We start from the raw sequence: 26,746 nt of genomic DNA on the forward strand, positions 1-26,746 counted from the left end.
AATCTCTTTTGTAATGCCCATATTCTTGACATCCATAGCATTGAATCTTGTCCATGTCCCTTTTCTTTTTCTGACAACCATACTTTCCAAATTTTCCCTTTCTTCTTGTCATTCTAGTATAATCTTGATTTTGCTCACCTAATCCTACATCAAATTTGGCCTTTAGTCTAGATTTTTCAATCTAGCATAGTGACCATAGATCATGGAATGGAGTAGCTTCTTTTTTCCCATAAACTTGACATAAAGTTACCCACACCTCTGGTAATGCATTTAGTACAACTGTAGTCATTTCTCTATCAGAGGTGGCTTCTCCCAGAGCTTCAAGTTGATCCTTGATTCCAGATATCCTCATAAAGTATGAGGTTATTCCATCTTCCCTTGACATCTTTAGCTTGTAGAGTTCTTGCCTTAATGAGATGACTACTCTAGCAGTGCTTACGGAATACAACTCTACTAGTTTGTCATAGATTTATTTTGAAGTTTCGAGTTTTGATACATATGGAATGTGGCGATCTTTGATCGATTCCTTTGAGCCCTAACTTCCCCTTTCATATACTTTGCAAGTGCTTGAGCATCTTCCTTTGTTGGTTTGGTGATAGATCCTTTGACATGTTCCATAACCGCATTTTCAATGAGATTCAGATCTGTCATTTTCTTCCATGCATGATAGTTTGAAGCCCCAGCCAATTTGTTGCTTTCTTTGCAAAAAGACATTTTGACAGATTCAGATGTGGACATAAATATACTTATTTGATAGCGTTCTCCTTATCTTTGTTGCTTTCTTGATGTTGATGATGATATAGAGAATAGAAAACTTATCACTGATGAAGATAGTTTTCTTCAATAATGATCCTTGATCCCATAGAGAGGAAGATCTCTTTGGATCCTTTGATGGTGATGACTTTGTTGATGAAGATCAATGATGACTTCTTGATTATGTCTTCAATCGTAAGGACCTTGCTTCAATGAGAGGGAGATCGCCTTGGAATCTTGATGACAACGTCCTTGGTCTTGCTTCTCTATAAAGGAACTTGATGTATATAAGTCCTTCAACTTGAGTAGCGTCTTTGTGGTCTCTTGAGATGGCTTGAGGATTCCAAGACTTCTTTCTAGTGTATACTTAATCTTCGATCTAGGGTTTTTTCACTTCCTTGTAGATCTTGATTTTAAGATGATCTTCTAGATTCGCTTTGATGCCTTCCTCGAGATTTGATCCTTGAGTGTCCCTTGATAAGATGCCCTTCCTTGACTTCGTTACCTTAGCTCTGAAACCATGTTGAGAAATCTAGGGCAACAAGATTAAGCGATTTCTCTTCAATAGATAACTGCTTGTGAATTCTTTTTACTTTCTTAGATTAAGATCTTCTTTTTCTTAGGTTATTAGTGTCAGGCCAGGGTAACTCCAGCAATTAATGAGCGCAAGACAGAACTGGTTGATTTATTCATTAGACAATTATTTATTTATACATATACACAACGGATCAGTTCATCTTCTAGATGACTGTCCAGCTTCACCTCATCCGTTTCAGATTAGGTGTCAACATTCCCCCCCTTAATCTGAAGGGATGTTGGTGAGTCCAAGCATCGTTCTGAATCTTTCAAGCTTTTCTCTTCCAAGCGCTTTGGTGAAGATGTCTGCAATTTGCTCGTTTGTGGAACAATGACGGAGATGGATTGTTTTGGCCTCAACATGATGTCGGATCAGATGATATTTAGTATTGATGTGCTTAGTACGATCATGGAACTTTGGGTTCTTGGCCAATTTTATTGCAGAGGTGTTATCAATCATGAGTGGAGTTGATTGTATTTGTTTTACCTGCAAATCTTCAAGGATTTTCCTGAGCCACACAATTTCTTTCGTTGCTTCAGCTGCTGCCACATATTCTGCTTCTGTTGTGGAATCTGCTGGTACTGATTGTTTGCGTGATCTCCAGGAGACAGCTCCCGATCCAAGACTCATAGCATATCCTGAAGTAGATACCCCAGTTTCTTTGTCTCCATCGAAGTCTGAATCAGAGTATCCAATCAAGTTGAAGTCGTCCACCTGTGTATACTTGATTCCAAGGTCTTGAGTTCCCTTCAAGTACCTTAGAACTCTTTTTGCAGCAGAGCAATGTCCCTCACAAGGCCTTTGCATAAACCTGGAGAGGATTCCAACAGCAAATGAAATGTCTGGTCTGGTAGTAGTGAGGTAGATGAGACTTCCTACAAGCTGTCTATACTTTGTTGCATCCTCAAATTCCTTTCCTTCAGTAGATGTGAGCTTCAAGTTTTGTTCCATTGGAGTAGAAAGGGGATTGCACTCTGTCATGCCAAATCTGTATAACAAATCTCCAATGTATTTCTTTTGAGAAAGAAATATGGACTTTGGATGTTGGGTTACTCTAATGCCAAGATAGTAATGAACATAGCCCAAATCAGTCATTTCAAAAAAATTTCCTAATTCTTTCTTTATGGATGCAATATAGCTTTCATTGTTCCCTGTCATTAAAAGATCATCTACATATACCACAAGATATACAACTGTTTTGCCAACTTTCTTGACAAATAAAGTTGCATCATCAAGATCAAAATGATTGAAGTTGAGTTTCAGAAGATGCTCAGTTAGTTTTTCATACCAGGCTCGTGGTGCTTGTTTGAGGCCATACAAGGACTTCACAAGTTTGCATACTTTGTGTTCATGTCCTTTCACAGCAAATCCTTCAGGCTGGGACATAAAAACATTCTCTTTTAGATCTCCATTCAAGAATGCAGTTTTTACATCCATTTGATGGACTTTCCAACCGTTCTGAGCAGCTAGTGCAAAGAGTGTCCGGATGGTGGCCCATTTTGCTGTGGGAGCAAAAGTTTCCTCATAATCGACCCCTTCCTTCTGTGCAAAACCTTTTGCCACAAGCCTAGCTTTGTGCTTGTCAAGTGAGCCATCAGCTTTGTACTTGTTCTTGTAGACCCACTTGCAGCCAATTGGTTTGGTTCCAAATGGAGGATCAACCAGCTTCTAAGTGCCATTCTTTATGAGGGCATCATACTCCTTCTGCATCGCTTCTTTCCATTCATCATGAGAAGCAGCTTCTTTGAAGGAAGTTGGTTCAAAATCTGTAGACAAGTTCAATTCATAATCATAAGTAACATCCATATCAACAGGTGAATTAGAGTTATCTACATCACCTCCATCTTGTCTGTTTGTATTTCTGGTTCCTGTTTTTCCAATTTCATCAGGATGAACACTTTCAAGTGTCTTTGTCAGCCACTTTGGGGGACCTTTCTGAGATGATCCAGGCTGTTCTGTTGATTGAGTTGGGTCTGAATCAAGATTGAGTCTCTCAATTCTATCAATTACATCACTTAAAGCATCATCCGTTGTTGGAGTGTCATGCAGGGGAGATTGTTCATCAGAAGAAGATTCCACATGTTGATCTAGTATAGGAATCCCCCCTTCAAGATGTGGAATCTAATTATCAAACTCTTGGAATGATTTCGGTTTTGTGAATCTATCCAAGCGATCAAGTTGCCGCTCAACAACACTGTCAGATTTGGATGATTCAAGAAAAATGACATCTCTAGATAAAACAAACTTTTTATTTACTTCATCATAAAGGCGGTATGCTTTAGATGTGTTTGAATACCCCAGGAAGATACACTTACGACTTCTAGCACCAAGTTGCATAACAAGTGGAACCAAAAATCCTGAGATGTTTTACCGAAGGAACATGTCCATACCACAATTCATAAGGAGTCTTGTTTCTTATAGCACTAGATGGACATCTATTCTTTATATATGCAGCACATAGAACAGCATCAGCCCAAAACATTGTCTTTACATTTTTGAAGAAAAGCATGGATTGTACCATATTCAAAATTGTTCTGTTCATTCTTTCAGCTACACCATTCTGTTGAGGATTATAAGGCACAGTTGTTTGATGTTTAATCCCATGTTGGCGAAGATAGTGTTCAAATTCATTTGATGTATATTCTTTTCCATTATCAGTGCGAATAGACCCAATATGAGATTGTGCATCATTTTCAATCCATTTATGAAAATTCTTGAATGTTTGAAAAGCATCAGATTTGTTCTTCAAAAAATAAACCCAACACATTCTGGTGTAATCATCAATAAATGTCATGATATATTTATTTCCATTTGCAGAAGGAACAGGCATTGGACCACATAAATCTGAATGAATAAGTTCAAGCTTCCTATGTGCTCTTGAATGTGAATCATGAAAAGACTGTTCGCTGTGCTTTGATGGAAGTGCACCTTCTTCATGATGAGAAATATATGAGAAATGTTGTGCATGAGCAGAGGTTCCTTGCAGTTTAAGGAGTCTTTCTTCTTCTATACCCCTCATGACAAGTGAGTGGTCAGATGCCTTTCTTACCTCAAGCTTGCCATCAAACATGTGAATGGAGTGACCTTGCTGGCGGATGTGGACCAGGGACAGCAAGTTTCTCTTCAGCTGTGGGAGATATAGAACATGATCCAGAAGAAAGTCTGGAAGACCAGGCAGTTTAAGCCTGATTGTGCCAAGCCCTGATGGCTTGATTTTTGACTGATCTGCAAAGTATACTGCTCCATCAACATTGTCAGTGAAATCTTCAAAGAAATCTTTCCTATGAGTCATATGACAGGTTGCTCCTGAATCAAGCAACCAGTCATTTTTTCGAAGAAGCAAGTGAAGCATTAAACAAATCTTCATTTACTCCAATGTTACATTGTGCCTCAATATAGTGAGCGGATTCAGGTGCTTTACCTTTGTCTGTGTCATCAGTTTTACCTTTCTGCTGATTTCTTCTCTGCTCAACTTTGTCCCATGGTAGCTTGCATGTAGAAGCATCATGTGATCCATTTCGTTTGCAGCGAATGCAATGCAGATCTGCCTTTTCTGCTTGAGGATGTCTGCCCCCCCTGCCTCTGAAGTATCTTCCTCTTCCTCTTCGTCCACCTCTTCCTCTTGTAGAATCTTGAGCAGGATGCTTTTCTTTATGAGCAAGGCAAACAGTCTCTTCAGAAGATTCAGGGACTGTTTTCTTTCCAAAGGCTTTCTCTCTTTCAGCAAACTTTTTCACAAGAGTGTCAAAGGTTATATCTTTAAGATTTCCATTTGCTTGTAAAGACTCAAGATAGTTAGAGTAGGTAGTATAGAGTGCTTTGAGAAAGGCAATAAGAGAGATATCCAGCTCAACCTTAGTGGATTTAATATCATGCACTATAGACTTTATTTCAGATGCAAGAGTAAGAGGATCATTATTTTTCAGTTCAAGAGTGAAGAGTTTAATCATGAGCTGAACAACTTCAAGTGCAGAATGTGTATCATAGAGTTCTTTCAGCTTTTGTAAAGCTTCAAAGGCAGTGGAATAGGATGAAATATGACGACTTACTTCCTCATTTACAGATGCTGCGATCAATGCAAAGGCTTTGGTGTTCTTGTTTTCCCAAATGGCGAGTTCTTTGTCTGATGTGGGCTGCACAAGGTCTTTGTCTTCTTCTCCAACACACACTCCTTTCCACAGCTCATTGTAGATGAGGGTGTGTTTTACCATTCGAGACCATTCTGAATAGTTCTCCTTGCCAGTGAGAACTATTCCTACAATTCCATAGAAAACGCAGTGATACCAAGCAGCTATACCACAGTCTTTACAAGCAGCGCTTCAATAGAATCTTATATAAAAAAAATGCAGCGATACCACAGTCTTTACAAGCAGCGCTTCAATAGAATCTTATATAAAAAAATGCAGCGATACCACAGTCTTTACAAGCAGCGCTTCGATAGAATCTTATAGAGACTATTGATGAATACCAAGACCATTACCCTTGACCTATTTGCCTCTCCAAGACCACGACACAAGGTCCCTTTCACTGCTTCTCTTTCGTGCCTAAGTGAACACTTGGCCAACTGCTTGCCTTCCTTATACTTCAGATTTTGGCTTCCTTTTTAGACCTGCAACTTCTCAACTTGCTTCAGAAACCATAGCACGTGTGAAGTATCAACTTTGGAACCTTGATTCCCTTCGCTTTAGGTGGAGACGGCTTACTTGACAACTCGGCTTGATATCTTCCTTGTTCTTCACCCAAAATACTCTCTTATTGTGACTGTAATATTTCAGCCTTCTTCCTACAATAGACAGGTTTGTAATCTCGCACGTGTGGAGTTTACTTGGCCCAAAAACAGTCCCAAAACAATGCCAAAGACCTCGCTCTTCCTTCCCTTCTCCTCATTGGTTATAAGGCTTCTTCTTGATGACCTTCGCACTACTTTCTAGCTTCAGACCTTGACCGAAATCTGTCTCTGAAATGAGGCCGATCTGACCTATTTATAGTTGTTGGAGCCTCCATAATAAGTCGACTTGAACTAAGGGTGATCCGACATGTCTTTTGGAGCAAATTTATTATTTCATTTAAGGCCGACTTGAAGGAGTTTCTTGAGCTTGGTCTTGGAGGGTATTTGACACTTCAATGACTCGTATACAAATGTAACATGCCCAGGAAGGGTCCTTCATACATGACATTGACTCACTTTGACTTTATGACCAATTCTAAGGGCTCACAATGGGAGCCATTACTAAAAATAAAATTCCTTGCTCATGAAACCCATGAGACAAGCATTACAAAAACTATTTTATTTTTCTTCTTTACATCAATTACATAAAATCACAATTACACGTCATTATGAAGACCGAACCTAGTTACATTTTTCAACATGGTGGTGGGTGCAACTTGGGCTAAACGAAAACAAGAAGATTTAGAGAGGGGAAGTATGGTACGAAAGGTATTGATTGATGAATATTGGTGGAGCAAGATTGATTTCTTGCTCAAGTTCACATTACCTACATTTGATCTAAACAAACCTTTCTTGGGAAACATTTATAATGGCATGGAAACCATGGTTGGGAAAACCATGGAAATTATTACACGGGAGGCTCCCACTCTTCCTTTTGTTGATTTTTTATTTTGCAAAGCATGTGAAGTTCATAATTGTTATAGAGTGGAATCGCTTTAACTGTAACACTCCATTGCACACTTTGGCACATGCTCTAAATTCAAAATGTTATGATCAAGATTTCATTGCTCAAAGCAACAGGAATAAGAAGGCCCCACATAAGGACAAAGAGGGGGGAATGGGTTGAAGAAAGCCTCTCAGAGGTTGTTTCCAGTTTCTTTACAAACTGATGTAAAAGAGGAATTTGCTTGTTTATTGTTGGAATAGAGGATGTTGCAAACATATCAGCTTTGTATGAGAGGAGGACCATGAACCTGATTAAATGGTGGACTTGTCATGGGGTAAATGGTGTTTCTTTTCAAAGCCTTGACATTCATATTCTATCACAAGTGGCAGGCTCTTTATCAGTAGAACAAACTTGGAGCACCTACACTCCTACTAGATTCTGATCACAATTACAGGCCCGTGAATGACTTCTTCTTGATTGAAGCATTTCTTCAATTCAGGATCTATCGGTTCGATAACAAATAATCTTCTTTGCTTAGCTCTCAATCCAATGTGAGGAAATAATATTTTCTTTTCCCTTCATTTTGCTACTAGCAACAAGGAATTTGTTTCAATACTTAGTGTTCTGTGAAGCGCAATAGGTTGGGATTGCAGAAGGATGAGGATCTTGTATATGTGCATTGAAACCTACGCATTGTGTCTTGTAGGCGTGAAGGATATACAAGTTGACCTCATAAAGATTGGGATGTGCAAGCAGAATGCATGGACTTGGATCTCTCTCTTGCTGCTCTTCATATCGGTGGTGATGCAACAGGAAGTGGAGATGCCTCTTCTTCCAATCCACACTCTAGTTTTGCTGAAAGCTTCTTGTTCTATTTTTGTTGATGAATATGAGGATTTTTATGATATGTAATTGTACTTGTCTTTAGCTAATGTTTTATTTCATTTTTAGTGCATATAGCATCATGTATAAAGGTTGATTTTGGAATCTCGGATGTATAGCGTCATCTATAAAGGCTAATTTTGGATTTTGCATCATGTAATCATCTGAGAGTTAATATAGACATGGTTTTCCTTCTAAAATGTCATTTATGTGTCTCATTCTTACTTTTTTGCAATATAATGTGTTATAAACTTATTTGTAAAAAATTATATATATATGACGTTCCCCCGACATTTCCATTTTGGGGAATCACTTTTCAGAAACATCAAAACGTTTTGACATTTCGTGCAACATACTGATAAAACCACTTGTGTTCAATGTAGACAGAAGGAATGATAATGCAATTCAATATCTTCAGAGGAAAGGATGTTCATCAAAAAAGGCAAGCTTTGAGCTAGGTGACTTTAGCCAGGAGATAGAATTCTAATGTCATCCCCAGGGATAAAATTATCTTTTTTTGGTCAGCTGGTCAAGAAAGAACAACCTAGAAGTTACCATCACCAATCATAGCAACTCCCTCAGTACTCTTTAAGAATCAAAGCAATATAGTAGCACTAGATAGGTGAGACTGCTAGGCATAGGAAAACTGTGAAAAGGTGGGAACACAGGATCTTGTAACTGTTGTAATAGTGTAATTGAATTTCAACAATTAAAATTTTGGAATGGCACCATTAAATGTAGCGTTTTATCAAGAACACAAGAGGGTAGCAGCTTCTTCAAGACAGGGACTTTCAAATCTCTTAATCATCATCAATAAACAAAGGGCTGAGTCAGCATGCCATGTAAGTTTCTCTGAGAAATACCTGTGTTGTGTGTCACGAAATACAGCTAAATAACTAACAAAAATTTAAACCTACACAAGATTGTACTCAATATATATTTCCAGGAAATACAAAATTAATCAACAAGAGCAGAGCATACCCCTATGACATTTTGGGCATCTGGTCTTTGACTCTTTGGTCTTTCACAAAAGTTTTGGTACTCTTCAATGTCCCTTACTGCAAAGGAAGCCACCTAGCAATTTCAGCAATTAAAAAATCATATATTTCTAATTTTCAAAACAGCTAGAAACTTGAGGAATAACATCCTACAAGAAAATTATCATGTTGTATATACCATATTGTCTAGACTAAGAGGCATTTGAAACTGCACTTTCTAATTTGAAACTGAAGGGGAAAATTTAATCTCATGAGAATGAATTTAGCTATTGCCAGGCAGAATTGGATCATGTATCTAAAAGATTTTGAGGGCTAACTACTTTTAGATATGAGTTGCTTTCCTAGTCAATGACCCATTCTATCAAGACAATTTATTATGAATTCTATTCAAATTAAGAAATGCCATCAAAAATTTTCCAATAAAAAGAGTCACAGATAAGTCAGACAACAACAATAAAAAAGAAAAGAATACATTCTCTCTATCGTGCATTCTAAGAAAACATGCACATATACAAAGAACCATTACTCACCTCCACATCACACTTCATCTCTTTAGGACACGGCTTGACAACAAGAAACCTCTGTAGACAAAACAAATCACCCAGTTTATAACCTATTATTCAATGGTTTAAAAATATGTCTCATTATGAATACCCTTGCAACAACCAAAAAAAGTATCCTATAAAAAGCATACACAACCATGTAAGAGAATAATGCCAATAACTATAAAACTTTCACCATTGAATAATTCTCCAAAAATTAACTACATCCAATAGAAAGTATATTTGCCTAATTGACAATCTTCAATTGCTTACTTCTATTCAATCATTGTATCGCCCATATTTTATTGTTGCTGTAAAAGGCACCTTTCCAAACAAAAGAGGTAAGAAAAAAAAATTCCCCCACAGACCTATTTCCTCCTTTTCGTACAAGCATATTAATGTAATTGTGGAATTAATGTATTTGTTCGAGTATACCATGTACATGACATAGAGGCACGAATAAATAATTTACATACCTTAGTTTCTAGCATTTACACTGGTTAATTAAAAATGTTAAAAAGTATTTGCTAAGTCAGCTAATACCGGCTGAATGCTAACTAGTCATACATAACTGTTTCTAGTGGAATCCAAAACTACAGTATGTTTTCCACTTCGCAAACATATATGGAAAAATGGACAAGGATGTGTTTTGTAATTATGTAATACAAGACTCGGTTCTTTCACACACACAGGTAGAGAGAGTGATAGGACCAGCTTGGCAAAAGTATCCTGGACATCGTATTTGTCTTCACTCTTCAACTAAGGTTTCTTCAAGAAATTTGATAACTTTCAAAATATTTCAGTTATTTCAGTGCAGACAGACAAAGGTCAATTAGTAGCCTCCTTTTTGAACCCATATACAATCCATGCTGGTGGAACTTTGAATATAAATACACAAAAATATTAGTAAGTTTATGGTTACATTCTAATAGAAATTTCAAAAATGAGTTGCGATATGGACTGAAGATAAAACAATCAAGGCAACTTTACCCACTGACTTAAATATCAAAAAAGTTGATGCGAGTAACATTCAAGCTAAGCCGCACATATTCTGTAAGTTTATATTAAAAAATGTAGTTCTACCATAATGCAACACAAAATGATATACAATTGGTAGAATACGCAGCATAAATTTCAAGAAAGAAGCCTAGGCTAAGAGAAAAGGTTTAAAATTTAAATCACTACACCAAACTAAAAAAACAGTAGTTTGAATGAGAAGAGCAGATAGTCTCTCACCTTCTCGGGAGCAAAAGCAACCACTTGGAGAAGGTAAATTTAGGCATAACTTGATGATTGAGCTAAGGGTAGCACAGGAAGCACGGGTAGTAGAGACCAGCCTAGATCCATCTTAATACCGGATCTATCAAGCTCTGAGAAGGATCAAATCTCTCGAGGTGCAAACCTCAAAAGTCGAAAACTTGAAGAAAGGTTTGCACCTCGAGAGATTTGATCTGTCTCAGAGGTTGAAGGATCCGGAGTTAAGATGGATCTAGGCTGGTTTAATTATTAATTTATTTTTTTCATTTAATTTTTATTTTTATGTAGTTTCACTAAGTCAAAATGTTTTAATTAATAATTTTATTTTTTATTTTTATGTAATTTGATTGGGTCAAAATGTTTAGATAATATAATATAACAAGACATTACAACATCTCTTCCATATTGGGATGGAGAGTGTATCTCGCCCAAAAATGTAATAAAATTAAATTAAAAAAAATACATATTTACAACTTATTTTGATTGTGAAATGAGAGGTGGTTTTTCGACATGTGGTATTGATGAGCCATGGATTGGCCCATGGTATGGTATGGTTAATAATATCCATGGTAAAGTGGGGTGACTATCCATGGTTAAAAATCTTTATTTTGATTGCGAAATAAGAGATGGTTTTTGGGCATGTGGTATTGATGAGCCATCATATTGGACCATGATATAGTAAATAATATCCATGGTTAAAAATCTTGTTATATTTAAGTATTAAGTTTTTATGTGAATATTAATGAAATTTAAATATGGTTACAAAATTATTATTTTAATTCATATGGTAAAATGGATCTTAATTTATAGCTACTATTTATATCTGATATATTTTAATGTGATAGAGGTGTAGATATATCTCAAAAGTAATCATAATTTTTTTTTCTTTTAGATTTAATCAAAAATATGTTATAAAATTAAATTCAAATAAAATATTTATAAAATATTTTGATTGTGAAATGAGAGATAGTTTATGGGCATATTGTATTGATGAGCCATGGTATTGTAACAAAGCCTATTTACAAGTTAATAATATCTATGGCAAACATATTGTTATATTGTAAGTTTATTGTAAGTATTAAAGTTTTGATGTGTTTATTAATTAAATTTAAATATGGTTCCAATATCATTATTCTATTTTATAAGGTAAAATGGATCTTAACTTATTGCTGCAACTTATAAGTCATATATTTTAATGTAACACACACACACACATATATATATATATATATTGATTTTCTTTTGTCTAAAAACGTATTCATAATTGTATTAATAAAAAAAAATTATAATCTAACAAATTGAATTTTATTATTTTTATTACTTTTAACTTTAAACAGACACTACAACATCTCCCCCCATATTGGGCTTTGTATTACTTTTAACCGACATGCAAATGTTTACCAATCCTTTATGTATTATAAATTGGACATATTAATATAAATTCAACATATTAAACCGACATGTAAAAATGTTTACAGACTTTCTTACATTACACCTACACATCACTCAATTAGTTGGGAGACAATAAAGGTAATATGACAACTATGTTCATAGAAAACATAGGGAAGGACTCATAAGCAAGTTGAAATGAAGGCATTAATAGAGGGAAATTTAATTTCTTTTAATGTTTATGTTATGAACATAAATTATGTAAAAATAGATAATAAATAATAATCATAATAATATAAATATAATAATAAATAATAAGTAAATTAACTAATTGTTAGTTAGTTAATAATGAAAAGGTGTAATATCCCGTTTCAGGGATATTCCCCAGACCCCAGTAAACTCCAACCAAATAACACACAAGTGATGTAGTAGCCGGGAAGCTCAAAGTGATGTAAATAACAGTAATGCAACATACAATAATATAAACACGGAATACAAGCAGATACTCAAGAAATGCAGAGAGAAATGCTAAGCCATTTCATTATACTGAGTAATGGAATGAGTACAGGGGGTGATCAGAAAGATAGCACCTCAACTTGCTCAAGGCAAGTGAAGAAATACACTCAAAATAGCAAGGAAATGGCTTCTCTCTGAACTGCGTCCAAGCTGCTGGAGAACTGTTGTGCTGCTGCTACTGCTAGAACCAAATGAGGATTTGGGGTTGTTCCCCTCCTCAGAAAATGCTAAAACTCTAGAATCCGCCTCTACTCAATGAACCCAGAAAAGCACAGAAAGCTTTTCCAAAATGGCTGAACCCCGAAAATCACCCCTTGAGGATCCACGCAATCCCTCAAGGCTCTGCACTGCCACTGAATAGAACCCTCCAAAACTCTGCCCGAAACTCTGCCAAAATCCTCCAATATGCAAGGGTTGATCCCCTGCTCAATCTCCTAGCTCAAATCCTCCACAAAACCCCAATCCAGAACTGCTACCCAAAAAGACTGCGTCATCCTCTCTCAAGACTGCGCAGTCATCAAGATGCTCAGCTCCTCCTCAACTCCAAAAATCGATCCTCCTACAAAAGACTGTTGAAAGCTACCTTGCCCGAGTAGGCACTCGAAGTCCCCCGGGGCTAAGGGTGAGATCTCCGAACGGAGACACTCAATGCACTAAACAGTGCTGCAGACAGGCTAAACAGCCAGCGTGCTCTAAGTCGAAGTGACTAGCTCAAATGCACATAATCGAATGCCAAAATGAGGAGGCTCCTCTCTCCTTTATAGCGTTGGCCTATCTCAACCCTAAGGCCCACCTCCTCCAACATAGCCTCCCTCTTGCCACGTGCTTCTATCCATCTGCGCAGTCCCTCCATGTGTCTACGTGGGCCCCTCCTCTACGTGGTCCTTTGGCCCCCTTGGCTCCCCCTTTAAGTCACAACGTTGTGCTACTAGGGAGTGACTTTATTTAAAAAGTGAGTTATGTCCCCCCTTTTCTCACCTTTTTATTTATTAATAACTATAGAAGGCAAAATTGAGCAAAATCGAATATTCCAATTAGCCATGGCTAATTAGGAATATTACAGTCTCCCCCAGCAAAATGTTGCTTGTCCTCAAGCAACTGAAGTGATGGATGCTGCAAAATTTTCTCACTCTCCCAAGTGGCATCCTTATCCGGTAAATTCTTCCACCTCACCAAGAATTCCCGGACCGTCCTGCTCCGCAACTGCCTCTCCCTGGTATCAATAATAGCCTCTGGCTGTAACACCAAATGCCCCTCATCATTCGTGGGTGGTAGCTCTTCTATCACTGTCACATGTTGTCCCAATGCCTTCTTCAGGCATGATATATGAAAGACGTTATGAATCTCGCTGCCTTGGGGCAACTCCAACTCATACGCAACCTGTCCAATCCTGCGTATCACCTTGTATGGCCCATAAAAGCGGGGCTTGAGCTTCTCAGCCCCCTTCTGCTTCAGTGACGACTATCGGTATGGCTGTAATCATAGGTATACCAAGTCCCCTACCTCAAACTGTCTCTCCACTCGACCCCTGTCAGCATACAGCTTCTGCTGGTTCTGTGTTGTAGCCATATTATCCTTGAGAGCTCGGAGAATATCCTGACTCTCTTAGATCCAAATCTTGGCTCTCGGAGCCTTGCTAGCACCAAACATCACGTCAGCAAAAGATAAAGGATGATATCCATACAAAGCATAGAATGGTGACATACCGATGGACATGTGATGTGTAGTGTTATAGCAGTACTCCCCTAAATACAGCCACTTCAGCCATGCTCTACTACCCATTGACATAGTTACACAAGTAGCCCTCCAGCCACTTTTTAACTATCTTTGTCTACCTGTCTGTCTGTGGGTGATAACTAGTACTCGGGGTCAACTCCGTCCCCACTAGCCGAAAAAGCTCCTGCCAAAACCCCCCATGAAACAGTTGTCCCTGTCACTGGTGATGGTCTTAAGAAGACCATGTAACCTGAAGACCTCTCTAAAGAACAGCTCAGCATCCTGCGCTGCTGTGTAGTGTGCGGATATGGCGAAAAAATGTGCGTACTTTGTCAATCAATCAATGACGACAAAGATGCAATCCTTGCCCTGTACCATGGGCAATCCTGTGATGAAGTCCATCGAGATACACTCCCATTTCCCCTTCGGAATGGGAAGAGGCTGCAATAAACCTGCGGGATGGCTCATCTTCCCCTTGTTCCTCTGGCAAACATCGCACTCCCGGACATGCTGGAGTACGTCCTCCTTAAGGCCCTTCCATGAGAACCTCTCTCTAATGGCCCTGTAGGTTTTGGTAAACCCCTGATGGCCGGCCAATGGTGAATCATGTGACGCCTGAAGTATCTTCTTCTTGAGCTGAGATCTCTCAGTCAAGAAGATCCGGTCCCTGTAGTAGATGATCTCATCGACCACCCTGTACCTGTCATCCGCCACCAGACCATCCAAAACCTCACATGCAAATCGGTCCTTGGAGTACTCTACTAAGAGTCAAGCCCTCCAGTTTGCGTCCAAGCTCATAAGAGACAACGTGGCTGGTCTACGTGAAAGAGCATCTGCTACCACGTTGTTCTTACCCTTGACATACTCAATGTCAAAGTCATATGCTTAAATCTTACTGATCCACTTTTGTTGCCTCTCTTGTAGCTGCTTCTGCTCCAAAAAGAACCTGAGACTGTTGTGATCAGTCCTCACCCTGAACCTGTTACCCACTAAATATTGTCGGAACTTGGCCAATGCATGCATGATGGCCAGCATCTCCTTGTTGTATATAGAATACAACCTCTCGTGCGGAAGGAGCTTCCAGCTCTCAAAGGCTATAGGGTGACCTCCCTGCATCAATATTGCGTCGATCCCCTCTCCCGACGCATCACACTCCAAAACAAATGGCTGCATGAAATCCGGCAATGCAAGCACTGGGCAGCTGCTCATAACCTCCTTGAGCCTGTCAAAGGCTCGCTGCGCTGTATCCGACCAACTAAATGCCCCCTTCCTCGTCAGATCTATCAAGGGTGCAGCAAGCTGCGAGAAACTCTTGACGAACTTCCGGTAGTAAGTACAAATGCCAATGAACCTCGAAGTTTTCTCACGTTCCTCGGCTCTGGCCAATCTTTGATGGCCCTGATCTTCTCCTTGTGGACCCTCACTCCGTCCACCCCTATGATGTGTCCCAAGTACAACATCTTCGTCAACCAAAACTTACACTTGGAGAGATTGGCATAGAACTGTTGCTCCTCCAAGATGCGCAATACTGTCTCAATGTGCTGGAGATGCTCCTCCCAAGTCCTGCTGTAAATGAGGATATCATCAAAGAACACCAAAACAAACTTCCTCAAGTGACTGCGGAAGATGTGATTCATGCAGGACTGGAATGTAGCTAGGGCGTTGGTTAGCCCGAAGGGCATCACCAAAAACTCAAAGTGCCCATAGTGACACCTGAAGGCGCTCTTGGGAATGTCCTGCTCCCTCACGCAAATCTGATGGTACCCAGATCTCAAATCAATCTTTGAGAAGAACCGTGCTCCTCTCAACTCATCGATCCTAGGTATGGGTTACCTGTTCTTTAATGTCTTCTTGTTCAGGGCCCTGTAGTGAATGCACATCCTCAATGTGTTGTCCTTCTTCTTCACCAACACCACGGAAGAAGCAAAAGGACTCGTGCTTGGTCGAATGTGCCCAAGAGCCAGCAACTCCTGAATGGCCTGCTCAATCTCGTCCCAATAGGCCTTGGGATGCCTATAAGGGGTAGTGATCACTGCCTATATGCCCTGCTCAAGCTCAATGGTGTGCTCAAACCCTCGGTCAGGTGGCTGTCCCGGCGGAATCTCCCCAAACATTGTGGCATACCGGTCAAGGATGGACTATATCTCTGGGTGCACTGCCTGCCCTATAGGCCCTGTCTCAGATGCACATAGCTCCACTACCCACTCTACGTCTCCCTTCTGGAAGACTGCCTCCATCTGATGAGCCGAAACAGTCTGAGGTGGATATGTGTGTTGTCCCCATATCTTCTCATGCCTCCCTGTCTTCTCATCATCCCACTCCATCTCTAGGACCTTCCAATCTGTTGTGACCTTCCCTAGAGTGATAAGCCACTGAACACCCAGTACTATATTGGTGTCCGGAATATTGACCACGAAAAAGTGGTCAGTCAGTGTAGGTGCCCATCGTCACTGATAACTCTGGAACATAACGAGCACATACCATGGTCTGATCTCCTTGGACCAAAACTGAAAATCCATCGAAGCTCTTCGTCTGTATACCTCTCCGCTCAACCATCTATGCATCGATGAAGTTGTGGGTTGCCCCACTGTCAACCAAAATTGATACTCGCTGCCCACGTACTGTCCCCCGTACGCGCAGCATCAAATACTTTGGAACTCCTCGCAACGCTGCAAGGGCCCCTCCAGTAGGTGCAAAAGCTGCACCACCTGCTGCTGGTGGTGGAGGTGGCAAAGGACCCTGCACGGCATGACTATCTCCTACCTCCACATCATCCTCTTCCCCGCTGCTCTTGGAGAAGACCTCAATAAAATGTGCTTTGCTAGCAGCACATCTATGTCCTGGTGCCCACGGCTCCTGACAGGTAAAGGACAACCGCTTCTTCTTCAACTCCCTCCTGGCATCATCATCAATCTGTGCTCATCCTGGATTCCCCTTTGCAGGCGAAATCCTCACATCCTTCCCCTTAGGCTGGAAAGCCTGTCTCTGGGGGTAAGGTGTCCGGGTCCTGGGTAAGGCATCCTGTAACTCCCAGGTCCTGCTAATAGCATCCTGGAGTGTGGCTGGTCTAGTGGATCTGACTAGACCCCAAAGTGGCTCTGCTAACCCCTCAACAAACATGTAGATCCTCCGTGTTGTGGATAAATCTGGCACCATCACTGAAACCCTCAAGAAGTCTGCAATGTAGGTCTCTGGGCTCCCGGTCTGTTTGAGCCTCGTCAGCTCAACAAAGTGTTGTTCTAGATCCCTCCGGTCAAACCTCTCCATCAATCTCCGAGTGAACTCGGCATATGTCATCACTGGAATGTCTGAGTGTAACCATCCCATGGAACCACCAATCCTGGGCCTCACCATCCAAATGTAATGTTGCCACCTTGATGGCCTCTGCCTCCGACATCTAGTTAAGCTGGAAATAGATGTCCATCTTCTCCACCCAAGACCTTGCCGAACTGTTTGATGAACCATCAAACGTAGGCAACTGTTATCTACTAGCTATGCGGTGGGTGTCTCCATCGTGATAATGTCGTTGTCCTCTGTGATGGTCGAGGGGTCTACTATCCCGCTGAAGCTGAACAAAGTCTCTGAATGAGAGAGCATCCCTGAACTCCTGCCCATAGGCCTGATACTTTGCAAAATAATCACCCATATGACTGAGCTCTGCCTCCTGTTGGGCTCCAATCCCTGTGTCTGCTCCTAGGAAAGTGGGCATGGTAGAGCGTGTACGGGCATGTGAGGCCATCTGCTGAGTAGTATCATGCTGAGTGGCACTCTGCTCTGGAAAATGGTGGGATGTATCCGATCCCTCACCAACCTGGAAAACCCATGGGTTCTCACACTGTCTAGCCTCCATTGCCGTGAATCTCTGCCCCATCACCTCGATTTGCCTCGACAGATCCTGCACTGATTTGAGGAACATGTCCGCAAATCTCTTCCCGTCCTCATCTGCCATCGGATCCTCCTACTTTGCGTCCACCACAGGCTCCTCCTGTTCTGCGTCTACCACCCGAACACAGTCTCCCTCTCCGTAGGTGTTATCTAACCTACACTTAGTATCTTTGTATTTCCTACCTTTGTAACAGATGTAGGGTTTCTCCCTCGATGTCATATACTGCTAGCTCCACAGGCTGAGCCAGATTTATGCTCTGATACCATTGTAATATCCCATTTCAGGGATATTCCCCAAACCCCAGTAAACTCCAACCAAATAACACACAAGTGATGTAGTAGCCGGGAAGCTCAAAGTGATGTAAATAACAGTAATGCAACATACAATAATATAAACACGGAATACAAGCAGATACTCAAGAAATGCAGAGAGAAATGCTAAGCCATTTTATTATACTGAGTAATGGAATGAGTATAGGAGGTGATCAGAAAGATAGCACCTCAACTTGCTCAAGGCAAGTGAAAAAAATACACTTAGAATTGCAAGGAAATGGCTTATCTCCAAACTGCGTCCAAGCTGCTGGAGAATTGTTGTGCTGCTGCTACTATTGGAACAAAATGAGGATTTGGGGTTGTTCCCTCCTCAGAAAATGCTGAAACTCTGGAATCCGCCTCTACTCAATAAACCCAGAAAAGCCCAGAAAGCTTTTCCAAAATGGCTGACCCCCGAAAATCACCCCCTTGAGGATCCACGCAATCCCTCAAGGCTCTGCACTGCCACTGAATAGAACCCTCCAAAACTCTGCCCGAAACTCTGCCAAAATCCTCCAATATGCAAGGGTTGATCCCCTGCTCAATCTCCTAGCTCAAATCCTCCACAAAACCCCAATCCAGAACTGCTACCCAAAAAGACTGCGTCATCCTCTCTCAAGACTGCGTAGTCATCCAGATGCTCAGCTCCTCCTCAGTTCCAAAAATCGATACTCCTGCAAAAAACTGTTGAAAGCTACCTTGCCCAAGTAGGCACTCGAAGTCCCCCGGGGCTAAGGGTGAGATCTTCGAACGGAGACACTCAATGCTATACAGTGCTACAGATAGGCTAAACAGCCAGCGTGCTCTAAGTCGAAGTGACTAGCTCAAATGCATATAATCGAATGCCAAAATGAGGAGGCTCCTCTCTCCTTTATAGCGTTGGCCTACTCAACCCTAAGGCCCACCTCCTCCAATGTAGCCTCCCTCTTGTCACGTGCTCTTATCTATCTGTGCAGTCCCTCCATGTGTTTACGTGGGCCCCTCCTCTACGTGGTCCTTTGGCCCCCTTGGCTCCCCCTTTAAGTCACAACGTTGTGCTACTAGGGAGTGACTTTATTTTAAAAGTGAGTTATGTCCCCCCTTTTCTCACCTTTTTATTTATTAATAACTATAGAAGGCAAAATTGAGCAAAATCGAATATTCCAATTAGCCATGGCTAATTAGGAATATTACAAAAGGCATGTCTCTAATACATGCTTGTTTGTGAAAGGGTACTTACCTGGCTATATATACAAGACCCTCATTCTCAATTGTACTCATCCTACATTCATTCTTTTATACAATATACAATTACAATTACTATCCTACGATAGATGTCTTTGCCTACGAAGTATTTTAAATAGTTCCGCTGCATATACGACTTCTGGTCGTTACATCTATCTACTTTTACCGTCAATGTGATTAATGGTTAGTGTGATTGCTACTGGAAATCTAAATTGGAAGTTGTCATTGGGCTGCTAAAAGAACACTGAAGTAATTGTGCTAAGCATAGAACATACCATTGTTAACTAAAATTAACATGGTATCAGAGCCCAGGTGAAGACAAAGTCCAAGCAAGAGAGAGAAAAGCAATCACTAAGAAAGAGTTGTTGGACAAGAATATTGGTCTAGCTTCAATGGCGACTACATCATACTTCAAATCTGATATTAAGTTCAAGGACAAATCTGACTATCATGCATGGAAAATGACTTTGGATTTGACTTTGGAAGAGAATAATGCTATCCACTATGTACAAAGAAAAGTGGTGGAGCCTCCTTCAAATGCACTTGTTGCTAAAAAGACAAAGTTCAAGAAAGGTGAGGTCAAAGCTAAAAGAATTATCATTGATTCCATTCAAAAGCATTTGGTTGCCTATATTTCTGATTTGGGAACATCTAAAGAGATGTATGATAAGTTGATTGGAATGTTCAAAGTAAACAATGCAAATCAAATCCTCTTTCTCAAGAACAAGTTGAAGGACATCAAGATGGATAGAGGGGAGTCTATCAAATCCTACTTCATGAGGATTACAAAAATCAAGAATGATATTCTATCTATTGGAGAATTTGTTGCTGACAGGGAGCTCACTCTCATTGCTCTTGGAGGTCTCACAAGAGCATGGGATGTGTTTAACACTATCATTCTTAATAATGACAAGATTCCTAGTTTCGATGAATTATTGGCTAGATGCACTCAAGAAAAGACGAGGATGATTGATAGAGACAAACCTTCAAATGGAAATGAACCTACTACTTTCTCCGCTCATGCAAAGAGGAAGAACAATGTTGGTCCAAAAAGACAAGGCCAAGGATTCAAGCAGGGATTCAAAGAAGGAAGAAAAGGAAGGTGCTACGATTGCAACAGGTTTGGCCACTATGCTACAGAGTATCCTCACAAGAAGGATATTCTACAGGATGACAGAACAAAAACAACAACAACCACAACAATTTCAAAGGCAATGGCAATCAAAGGAACAATAGGTTCAACAATAAAGTAAAGAGAAATGCCCCCGCTGCTGGATTTGGTAATGGTCAACCTCCCAAAAGGACGAGAAACTCCAAGTACGAGGAAAGTAATGTTGTAGAAAAAAAAAGGAATTTTATCTTATTTCCGCCCTCACTACTACCTCTCCTCCAGATACTTTGGATCATTGGTTGATTGATAGTGGTGCCTCAAGGCACTTCACTAGGTACAAGGAGGCCCTCTCAAATCTGATTGAAAAGAAGACTAATTTGGAGATCATACTTGGAGACAATGCCACCTACCCCTATGAAAGGGATAGGCATTGTCACTCTTCACTTAAAGCAAGGTCAAACCCTTCATCTACAAAAAGTATTGTATGTACCCGACTTGAAGAAGAACCTAGTGTATATTTCTGCGATGGAAAATAAAGGCTTCAAGGTAGCATTCATTGATGGAAAGGTACGTATTTGGCAAAGAAACCCGAAAGATGCATTTATACTTGCATTTAGGGTTGAAGGTCTCTATCAAATTGGTGGAAGTCCTTTGGGAGGTTTGACTTGTGATACTTCTCTTCAATATGAATTATGGCACTGAAGATTTGCCCACCTTCGCTGATACTTCTCTTCAATATGAATTATGGCACTGAAGATTTGCCCACCTTCGTTGATACTTCTCTTCAATATGAATTATGGCACTGAAGATTTGCCCACCTTCATTGATATTTCTCTTCAATATGAATTATGACACTGAAGATTTGCCCACCTTCATTACAAAGCCTTATCAAGGGTAAGAAATATGGTCATAGGTATGCTCGAGTTCAACATAAATCATGAAGGTGTTTGTCAAGGTTGTGCAGCTGGAAAGCTTACAAGGGGACCATTCCCTTCAAGTGAAATTCAAACTACCGACATTCTTCAATTGGTCCATTCTAATCTATCTAGTATGTTGCTCGTAACATCACTAGGAGGATACTTATACTATGCAATTTTTGTGGATGACTTCTCTCGCAAAACGTGGATCTATTTCTTGAAGAAGAAGGACGAAGTGTTCAAATGGTTATGTTTTTTCAAAGCCTTGGTTGAAAATCAAACAGGGAAGAAGATCAAAATATTGAGGACCAATAATGGAACTGAATATGAATCAAATGAATTCAATGACTATTGTAGAGAGGCTGGCATTAAGAGGGAGACCACCACTCCATATACTCCTGAGAAAAATGGAGTTGTTGAAAGGAAGAATCAAACAATCATAGAAGCCACCCATGCCATGCTTCATGACCAAGGCCTACCGAAGTTCTTATGGGGAGAAGTTGCCAACACTACAGTATATGTTCAAAATAGGAGCCCGCATCAAGCATTGGATTTCAAGACACCCGAAGAAGTTTTCACTAGTAAGAAACTTGATGTTTCTCATTTTAGAATATTTGGATGTCCCGTGTATTTTCATGTGCCTAAAGAGAAAAGAAACAAGTTAGAAGCATCTGGGAAGAAAGGAACATTTGTGGGCTACAGTAAAAATTCGAAGGCATATAGAATCTATATGCCCTTGGAAAATCCAAAGATCTCCCTATCCCAAGGAAGGGCAATGATGATGTGGCAAGAAAGCAGGATGAACCTCTAACAGATGAACTGATGCCCGATGTTGAAGGCCCGATGGATCCCATTGATCCACCTCCTGGTGATCCCTCTACCTTAAGGAAAAGACCTTAGCAACTCAAAGACACTCTCAAAGATGTTGAAAGACATATTGCTCCAAGAGGGACATTTCGTGAAAGTAAGAAGTCGAACAGGTATCAAGGGTATTGAGCTTCAATGAATACTATTATTCATGTTGAGCCAGGTACATTCAAAGAAGCCATGAAACACCAAGTATGGAAGGATGCGATGAATGAGGAGCACAAATCAATCATGAAGAATAATGTCTAGGATGTGGTTCCTAGACCCAAGGACAAGTTTGTGGTCACTTCTAAATGGATTTACAAAATCAAACATGGAGCTGATGGGAGTGCTGAAAAATACAAGGCCATGTTCATTGCTCGAGGCTTCTCTCAAAAGGAAGGAGTGGACTATGACAAGATATTTGCACTGATTGCCCGATATACCACTATCCGATCTATTATTGCCCTCGTTGCCTCTCAAGGATCGTGCCTACACCAAATGGACATTAACATTGCTTTCTTGCATGTCTCGCTTAAGGAGAAAATCTACGTAGAACAACCCAAGTGGTTCGAAGTATAAGATCGAAGGGCGCACGTATTCAAGTTGAAGAAAGCCCTCTATGGGCTGAAGAAAGCCCTCTATGAAGTTGGTATGAGAGGATTGATAGCTATCTTATGAAGCTGGAATTTACAAGGAGCAAAGCTGATCCTAACCTATATTTCAAGGTTGAAAAAAACATGCCTCTCATTTTGGTCCTTTATGTAGATGATCTCTTTCTGACAAGTGCAGATCCTCTCATTAATCAATGCAAGAGGGAGTTGGCTTCCGACTTCGAGATGAAAGACTTAGGTTTGATGCATTACTTCCTGGGCCTGGCGGTCTGGCAAAAGCCAAGTAAAATTTTCCTTTCTCAAGGAAAATACATTGTGAAGCTGCTTGAGAGATATGGGATGGTGGATTGCAAGTTTGTGTCTACTCCAATGGAACTCAACTTCAAGAAGTTATGTGGAAGTGTTGCTAGGCCTAAATTAGCAAGACCTTCCAAGTATTGGCAACTTGTAGGAGCCCTGATGTTCTTGGTAAACCCCTGTATGGACATATGCTTCATCGTAAATAAAATGAGTCAATTTATGGTCGAGTTTCATCACATACATTGGATTGCTGCTAAAAATCTCTTGAGATATCTCCGTGGCACAATCAACTATGGTCTAAGATACACTGCCGAGAATTTGAGGCTACATGGATATATTGATGCTGATTGCGTTGGCAATGTGGTGGATCGTAAAAGCATCTCTAGATGTTGCTTCTCATTAGGGTCTGCTTCAATTTCTTGCATGAGAAGGAAGTACAAATCAATTGCTTTAAGCACCGTCAAGACCAAATACATTGTCACTAGTATGGCCTGTTGTGAATCTGTTTGGTTGAAGAAGCTCTTTAGGGATCTATTTGAGCATGTGTTGGATACCACCATAATCTTCTGCGACAACCAAAGTGGGATTTTCCTTTCAGAGAATCTCGTGTTCCACGACCGCTCCAAGCACATTGATATCAGGTACCACTTTATCTGGGATATGGTATAGCGGGGAGCAATAAGGCTCCAACACATCAGGACTGATGAGCAGGTCGCAAACATCCTCACGAAGCCCTTAGGGAAGGTCAAATTCTTAGCCTTCCGAGAGAGACTTGGAGTCGTGGAAAGACCCTCCTATGAGGATCCCACTTGAGTTGGACACTGAGCTCTGGGAGCTCCTGGGGGCTTGGGGTACTTCTTGGAGCTATGAGCGACCATAGGGTGAGTGGTTCACCTTCCCCTATTGGTGCACTATGTACAGGGTGAGTGGTTCACCTTCCCTTGTGATACCCCATGATGGTTGACATGTGTGTAGGGTGAGTGGTTCACCTTCCCCTACGTATGATGACACATGTGTGTAGGGTGAGTGGTTCACCTTCCCCTACGATTGACATATGCATAGGATGAGTGGTTCACCTTCTCCATTGGCATATGAGTTGGATGAGTGGTTCACCTTAACCTGTTGATGCCTCAACATATATCCTACCCATGTAGTCTGGGACTCATGGGAAGTACCTCTCATCTGGCCAATGAGTTTGGAAAAGTGGGTAGGGACCATAGCACTACTGATGGACGCATCATGTACTCCCGTACTCCCTATGTCTAAGATGCATGGTGTTCAACAACTTGATCTAAGATCAATTGAGGTTCTACCTCTAGACTGACTTTTGTCATTGGACACTGGAGAGTGGTAAGGTCTTGTGACAAACTCTCGATCAATTCTTCTTCATTATTACATCATGGTTCAGCAGAGCAGAGATGAGATGACAAAGATAGTACATGACGATAGGATGGCATGATGGTCGACAATGATGGATGGATTGGCAGGCAGAATTCTCCCTAGTTGAAAGGGAGTGTTAAAATTGGCATCTAGGGCCAAATTCCACCTTGGGACAGTTCATCTGATTGAGATGATGATTGCATTAAATTCCTCTTTTCGAGAAGACCAAAATTGATATAAAGTTCATCCAATTTGGACAAGCAGAATTGCAATTTTGAATTTATGCCCACACATGTGCAAATTGTTCAAGTCAACCACATCAACATGTAGGCTCATGAAGCCCAATGGACGTGACTCTTCACCCATAACGAATTGTATAAATACAAGTGACCTCTCACCTCATTTGGCATCTTCATCACTCACATTCTCTCTCATTCTCTCTCATTCTCCCATTGGTTCATACAACATTGGGCATCCTCTCTCTCCCATGTGTGACACAAGGAGGATGAAATTACAAGACATAATTGCAAGACCGAAAATCTCAAAAAAAATTGCAGTTTGACCAGCATTGACTTTGATTTTCTGAGTATCATTTGACTTCGATTTTCTAGGTATAGTTTTGCCTCAGCAGGCCGCATTCTTGGGCACAAAAACCAAGGAAAAAGGAGGACTTTGAACTGTGTTGACCATAGGCCTGTTTGACCTCAGGTTGACCAAGTTTGACTGCATATTTTGTGACTATTTTGTGTTGAATTTGACCACTGTTGAAGGCTGAGTTTGACTGCCTTTGATCGAGCTTCAAAGGAGGAGTTTGATGGCTGCGTTGACCTTCTATGATTTCTGGTTAGGGCTGAAGTTTGACTGCAGATTTTGATAGGGTTGTTTTGACTTGGATTTGGCAAGTCAATTTTGACTATTGTACTCTTTCTCTCTCTGCTGAAAATTTTGATATGATAAGAATAATTGATCATAGGGTTTTCCCCACATTGGGGTTTTTCACTAGCATCCCCCAAACCTGGTGTCCTCTTGTCTTGGCTTGTCTTCTACATTTTGTTTCTTGTTCTATCTACTTTTATTGTTAATGTGATTAATGGGTAATGTGATTGCTACTAGAAATCTAAATTGGAAATTGTCATTGGGTTGCTGAAGGAACATTGAAGTAATTGTGCTAAGCATAGAACATACCATTGTTAACTAAAATTAACAAGTGAACACGCTTTTATGAAATTAATAGAGTGACTAAAGTGGGTCACTTAATAATTTAATTAAAAGAGAGCCATAGATCTCACGGTTAGATCTCAATCGTTCAAGATTAGGTTTTTGGCTCATGTGAAAGCTATAAAAGAAAGAGAGGACAAAGGGCAAAGGCACACAAACATTCATTTCACAAGTCACGTGAGTGAAGGAGAAAATCAGAGACCTGATTTTCAGCCATTGGCGAGGATTTCAGCAGTATTTCAAAAAGGAGAAGGTAATCAATCTTCAGCAATCACAGGTAGCCAGTTACCAGCAAGGAAAAGAGGAGCCTACAGCTCAACAGAGCAATTCGTACGTCATCCGTATCAATTTTGTATAGTAGTACGGATTTGAGGGAAGGATGCCTTGATTTCTATGCAAACTGTAATTTTCAAGTTTGGTGTTTGTTTGATTAATTCTTAGAGCCATTTTCCCCTGTAAGGGAGCTCTTGTAAGTTCTAAGGATAGTTTTGAATGATGAATTGACCTAAAAGGGCATAAATACACGAGTACTGCTTTTAATTGCTTTTCTCGTTTTTCTCTGCATGCAAAAGTTAACATTACCAAAAAGTAGCTAGATATGATCTATCTGTTGAGATAGTTGGTTTAAGGATATTTTAACATGGTATCAGAGCTCCAACTATGAGAGAAAAGCAGATCTATAACTTTCAGGTTA

The 26,746-nt window shown here is 40.4% G+C and overlaps 1 protein-coding gene across 2 annotated transcripts in view; it reads right to left on the bottom strand.

Annotated features, from left to right (window-relative positions):
• Positions 1-26,746, bottom strand: part of LOC149217636 (chromophore lyase CRL, chloroplastic-like) — a 137,123-nt gene that overhangs the window by 49,167 nt on the left and 61,210 nt on the right. For both annotated transcript variants that reach the window (XM_089391389.1, XM_089391390.1), the window contains exons 5-6: positions 9,356-9,406; positions 8,809-8,901 (exon numbers count right to left, since the gene is read on the bottom strand). In XM_089391389.1, the coding sequence (XP_089247515.1) occupies positions 8,809-8,901; positions 9,356-9,406 (144 nt within the window). The remainder of the gene's footprint in view (positions 1-8,808; positions 8,902-9,355; positions 9,407-26,746) is intronic.

This window comes from Pinus tabuliformis, chromosome 1_1 (genome assembly GCF_031772625.1).
Source record: "Pinus tabuliformis cultivar Carrire ecotype Pingquan chromosome 1_1, CPIR1, whole genome shotgun sequence".
In the NCBI taxonomy this organism is placed as follows: domain Eukaryota; kingdom Viridiplantae; phylum Streptophyta; class Pinopsida; order Pinales; family Pinaceae; genus Pinus; species Pinus tabuliformis.